The 5,630-nt window shown below is 37.1% G+C and overlaps 2 protein-coding genes across 5 annotated transcripts in view; one reads left to right on the forward strand and one right to left on the reverse strand.

The window, feature by feature from the left end:
- Nucleotides 1–2,842, forward strand: part of LOC106880005 (isoleucine--tRNA ligase, cytoplasmic) — a 55,463-nt gene extending 52,621 nt beyond the window's left edge. The window contains exons 29-31 of the mRNA XM_014929791.2: nucleotides 781–1,017; nucleotides 1,583–1,885; nucleotides 2,480–2,842. Coding sequence (XP_014785277.1) covers nucleotides 781–1,017; nucleotides 1,583–1,885; nucleotides 2,480–2,623 — 684 coding nt within the window. The 3' untranslated portion in view covers nucleotides 2,624–2,842. The remainder of the gene's footprint in view (nucleotides 1–780; nucleotides 1,018–1,582; nucleotides 1,886–2,479) is intronic.
- Nucleotides 2,843–3,528: 686 nt separating this feature from the next.
- The window catches only part of LOC106879998 (uncharacterized), a 13,268-nt gene continuing 11,166 nt past the window's right edge, over nucleotides 3,529–5,630 (reverse strand). For all 4 annotated transcript variants that reach the window (XM_052971484.1, XM_014929783.2, XM_014929784.2 and 1 more), the window contains one exon: nucleotides 3,529–3,738. In XM_052971484.1, coding sequence (XP_052827444.1) covers nucleotides 3,703–3,738 — 36 coding nt within the window. In that variant the 3' untranslated portion in view covers nucleotides 3,529–3,702. The remainder of the gene's footprint in view (nucleotides 3,739–5,630) is intronic.

Genomic DNA, 5,630 nt, shown 5'->3' on the forward strand with positions numbered 1-5,630 from the left:
ACATATATATATATATATATATATATATATATATACATACATATATACGACGGGCTTCTTTCAGTTTCCGTCTACCAAATCCACTCACAAGGCTTTGGTCGGCCCGAGGCTATAGTAGAAGACACTTGCCTAAGATGCCACGCAGTGGGACTGAACTTGAAACTATGTGGTTGGTAAGCAAGCTACTTACCACACAGCCACTATAATATATTTCTCATTGACCTAGTGAGAAACAATGTGTGGCTGATTGACTTTTTAGAAATAGTAGCCACAGTCTCCCTTATAACATTGTACTGTCTAAAAACTGGCAAGAACAAGGTGGTCATTGGTGGAATGATTTTGATCATAGATATAGTCAATAGTTGGCCTCGGACTCTGCAATAACAGTATATTTAATACTATACACTATACATAAACATCACACACGCATACACATATACTATTCCTTCATGTGCATATGTATAACCACACACACACACACCATTAAAACATTTGATATTATGTATGTTAGAGAATCATTCTTTATATATTATTAATTTGCGGAAGTTACAGAGTGACTCACAGGCCAAGAGGTTCATGCATTTGCACCTATCAGACATGTCACTGAATCTAAATACATATATATACTTAGAAGGTTGTTATGGCCAGACAGAGAGTGATCATTGGTTTCACACCTATAAAGCTCTTAGTTGCTAGCTATAACAAACAGCCTTTTTAGTAGACACACACACACACACACACACACACACATCTATATTTATTTCCTTCGTTTGTTTGCAGGTGAAATCTGATAATTTGGAGATGACCATAGTGAAGGGTCAACATTCAGCTGACATGTTGAAAGACAGCTCTACATATGCCCCAGTTCAGAACGGGGTAACGCCCACATGTAAATATGTCAACCTAGAGTTATGTAATGTGCCTAACAATGAGGGCCGTACAGGTTCCCGTGGCACTTTGCTATTAGAAAACCCTCAGGGATGCTATCCAATTAAGTATAAAGAGTTGGTTAAGCAGGTAAGTAATCTGTTTTTTATTTGTTTTTGAGAGTTTTTATATGAGTCAAGGGCATGGTTGTGTGGTTAAGACATTTGTGTGCAACCACTTGTTTCCAGGTTCAATCCAACTTGATACAGCATCTTAGACAAGTGTCTTTTTACCATAGCCTCATCATCATCATATGTCCGTTTTCCATGCTGGCATGGGTTGGACGGTTTGACTGAAAACTGATAAGCTGGGGAGCTGCACCAGGTTCCAATCTGATTTGGCAATGGTTTCTACAGTTGGATGTCCTTTCTAATGCCAACCACTCCGAGAGTGTAGTGGATGCTTTTTACATGCTACCGGCATAGGTGCCAGTTACAAAACACTGGCATCAGTCATGACTATGATCTCACTTGGATTGGGACACTTGCCACAGCTACGATTTTGGTTTTACTTGACTCAACAGGTCTTCTCAAGCATATCATATTGCTCAAAGCATGAAGGGTACTTTTAAATGGGCCAGACATAACAGTAAATCATTTCTTTTAAACTATTGAGATGTCTAGTTAATCTGTAATTCTTATTTCCTCCTTTGCAGATCCAGTCAGTGTTTGGATTAAGAAGTCAGGATATATCTGTCTTTTTGGATCGCACATTGACAGACAAGTTGAAACCACAGCATAATTCAGAATTCCTTAATTCTCGAACCTTATATGTTGGGGCCAACAATCCTGCCAAGGCTGAACACTGTCCGAAGAAAGAGAACGAAGTCACTTCGCCTATTTGTCATTTTGCCAATGTACAATTGGTTGGTAACAAACCAGCCAATGGCAAAAAGGGAACTATTCTTTTAGAGAATCCACAGTGTAGTTTCTTTAGCTTCAAGCAGCTAGAATCACAGGTATGTACCATCTACTATTGGCAGGTAGATGTAATTATGAAGTTGACTTTCTCCTCTTCCACCTTCTCCTCATCATTCATTCATTCACTCATTCATGATGATGATGATTATTATTATCATTATTATTATTATTATTATTGTTATTATTACTGCTTCGTTAGCATACTGGATGATATGCTTAGCAGTATTTTTTCTTGACTATGCATAATTTACACCATCTGAAAGGTATTTGTAGAAAATTTCATTAAAAAATAACTTTTTTTTTCTGAAAGTTATGAGGAAACAAAGAGAACTCGTGTGAATTTTTAAAAACTCTCCCCATCCACAGAAAAATTTTTTTTCTCAACAAATTCCAATACAGTCAGATTCTACACCATCTGAAGTGTATTTGTAGAAAATTTCATTAAAAAAATATCCACTTTCCTGGAAGTTATGAGGAAACAAAGTCAGTGGGGCTGGAGTCACATTTGTGTAGGTATGCTGAATTTAGGATAAGGGTCGAGACTAAACACTGCCAGTTAAGTCTGTTATTTGACTCTTTCTGCCATTCACCACATCATCATCCTCAATAATGATGCTTTTTTTTATTTACAGGTAAAAACCATTTTTGGTCTGGATGGCAAGAAGAAGGTGCGTCTTAGCCACACGCCTGATGGTAACTCCCCTGTAAAGGACTCTGTAAAAGGAGAAGAAGTTCGCAGCCTTCATTCATCATCCATCTTTGTATTACAATCATGACATCAGTGTCAGGGGAACAGAGGAACCGAACCATTTTAGGAGGCAGCTCCTTTGGTCAGACTGCCTGAGCTGCCCTGCTAGCTGCTTCTTAATTTACCTGCTGTGATCATGATGAGGAGGAGGAGGAGGAGGAGGAGAAGGAGGGATGATGGTGATGACAATGATCATTCGTTGGCCTTTCAATTTTTGTGTTTTTACAATAAACATCTATTGAATTTCCATGTTGTTTATTTTTATATTGTGACAGTTCGTTGCCAGTGCCGCTGGACTGGCCTTCGTGCGAGTGGCACGTAAAATACACCATTTCGAGCGTGGCCGTTGCCAGTACCGCCTGACTGGCCTTCGTGCTGGTGGCATGTAAAAGCACCCACTACACCCTCGGAGTGGTTGGCGTTAGGAAGGGCATCCAGCTGTAGAAACCCTGCCAAATCAGATTGGAGCCTGGTGTAGCCATCTGGTTTCACCAGTCCTCAGTGAAATCGTCCAACCCATGCTAGCATGGAAAGCGGATGTTAAACGATGATGATGATGAAAAGGTGTTATGCTGGCTGTGCTTTGTCAAATACTGAAAGGCTTACAAAGAGCAGAATTAATATAATTTCTTGAAATTATCTCCCCTTCTTTTGTAAGTTGCTAACACTTGCCAAGACTACTTTTTCTCACCTAAGAGCAAATTTCAGTTTGATGAAAATGCTTTGCATATATCATTTAGTTCATTAATGCCATCCTTATTTATCTTAGTCCATGCCATTGGCTTATCTGAGTTATTTCCATCAGTTTAGTTTAGATGTTCCATGACAGTGTAATTCTGATAAGATAAACAGTTGACCTTTCAATGTGTCTGAGAATTGACAATAAGAGACCAATATTCAAAGTAGCTAGCATTCAGCACAAACTTCCAACAATTCAATATACTGATTTATTTAAAAAACATAGAAGAGAAGCAACAATTTCCTTGGATTTTGTAGTGTTTCTTTTTTTTTGTTGTTTTTTTTTTTAATGTCAATTTTCACTTTTGTTATTATGTGATACTAACAAAGGTGAGCCAAAGAGTTCAGGAAGGTCTTGGAAGAAGTGGATTAAAATTCATATTTTAGGAACTTATCAGGTATTTTCTGCAATGCATAAAATTCACAAATTAAGTATTAAAATCAAGAAACTATATAGAAAAAAAGTTTTGTATTAGATTAATTATAATCCATTATTATAACCCATACTGGTATCATGTAAAAAAGCTCTCTTGCTGGTACCTCTTATAAAGTACCTGTGCAGGTGCCATGTGAAAAGCACCCAGTACACATTGTAAAGTGATTGACGTTAGGAAGGGCATCCAGTCATAGAAACCTTTCCAAAACATTTGGAGCCTCATGCAGCTTGCCAACTCCTGTCAAACTGTTTAACCCATATTAGCATGGAAAACGGACATTAAATGATAATGGTCGTTAGAGCATTGGACAAAATATCTGACATTATTTAGTTATGTTTAGAAAGCGGTGAGCTGGTAGAATCGTTAGCATGTTGGGCCAAATGCTTAGTGGTATTTTGTCCATTTTTACTTTCTGTCTTGAAATGCCACCAAGGTCAACTTTGCCTTTCATCCTTTTGGGGGGTGAATGAAATAAGTACCAGTTATGCACTGGGGTTGATGTAATAAACTAGTCCCCTTCCCTGAAATTTCAGGCCTCGTTCCTTTAGTAGAAAGAATTATTTAGTCATAAATTTTCTGTTCTGTTATGGTCAACTGTGGAAAGCAGTTTTATTGGGTCATCCCATAAATAATGCGGCTTTTTCAATTGCAAGATCTACAAGTCGGAGGGGGACAGGATAAACTACCTGCATCAACTTGCTATAAAAGCAGGTAGTAATTTTACCTTGGACTTATTCTTAGTGCAAGTTTTGAGAGTGCAGTTCGATTTTAACAGTTATTTTTTCAAAGCTATAATGGAAGTGTCAAAGGAGCATATCTGGCATATTTTGCTTTGAGTTCAATAAAGACAACAATGCAATGGAAACTGTGAGGAATATTAATGCAGTATATGGGGATCAGACAATAAACACAAGCCAATATCAACAGTGGTTCCAGAAATTACTGCCTAGAAGACAAGTTTTGTCCAGCCTTTGGAATGTCATCCTCGCTGTAATGTGGCTGAGCATTATCCTGATGGAAGAACACCTTTCATCTTGAAATCAAAGATGATCGTTTTTCTTCTAGCGCTGACTTAAGCCTCTCAAACTGCTTGCAGTAGATCTCCTTTGTTATCATTTGGTTTGAGTTTAAAAGTTCAAAGTGGACTAAAACTTTCCTATCCCACCAAAGAGATAACAACACCTTACGTGGGTGAAGACCTTTAACCTGTATTCCAATTTCCTTCACTTTTCAATGATTAGCAAATGAGTGACTATCTTTTGATACAGACACAACACAGGCTACGCTGTCAGTTTTTTTGGATAAGGTTTTCAGAAATAACCCAATAAGTTTACCATTAATTCCGTGAAATCTTCGTGGGTCCTGCTAGTAAAATATTAACATGGAATTGCTACAAATATAACACAGAACAAAAAAAATGAACACGCACACATAATAAATGTCTTCAAATTGAATTATCAGTAATAGTTTTGCATTGGCAAAAGAAATGAAGAGATGTATGTAGTCTGTGGAAGTATTACAAGGGATAAGAAGTCTGTTTGGGACAGAACTGTTTCTGGGCAAATTCAAATAAGCTAAGGCACTATATGTGTCTCTATTCTTTGAGTATAATAATGCAAATCAGATCTCAATGTAAATAATTCATTAACTTTTTAACTGGAAATTTTGTTTAACTAAATAAGAAAAATCAATAAACAATTGAATTCAATTTTTTCTCTATGATTTTGACAGCCACAAAACTGGTTAGAAGATAATATAAATTTATTAAGAATCAACTTCCAGGAAATTTTAAAAGTTTGCAGCTAAATTAGATTGCTTTAACATGTTAACCACTGTGGCCTGTTACTGGAACTTACTGGT

Source organism: Octopus bimaculoides, chromosome 11, assembly GCF_001194135.2.
Source record: "Octopus bimaculoides isolate UCB-OBI-ISO-001 chromosome 11, ASM119413v2, whole genome shotgun sequence".
In the NCBI taxonomy this organism is placed as follows: Eukaryota; Metazoa; Mollusca; class Cephalopoda; order Octopoda; family Octopodidae; genus Octopus; species Octopus bimaculoides.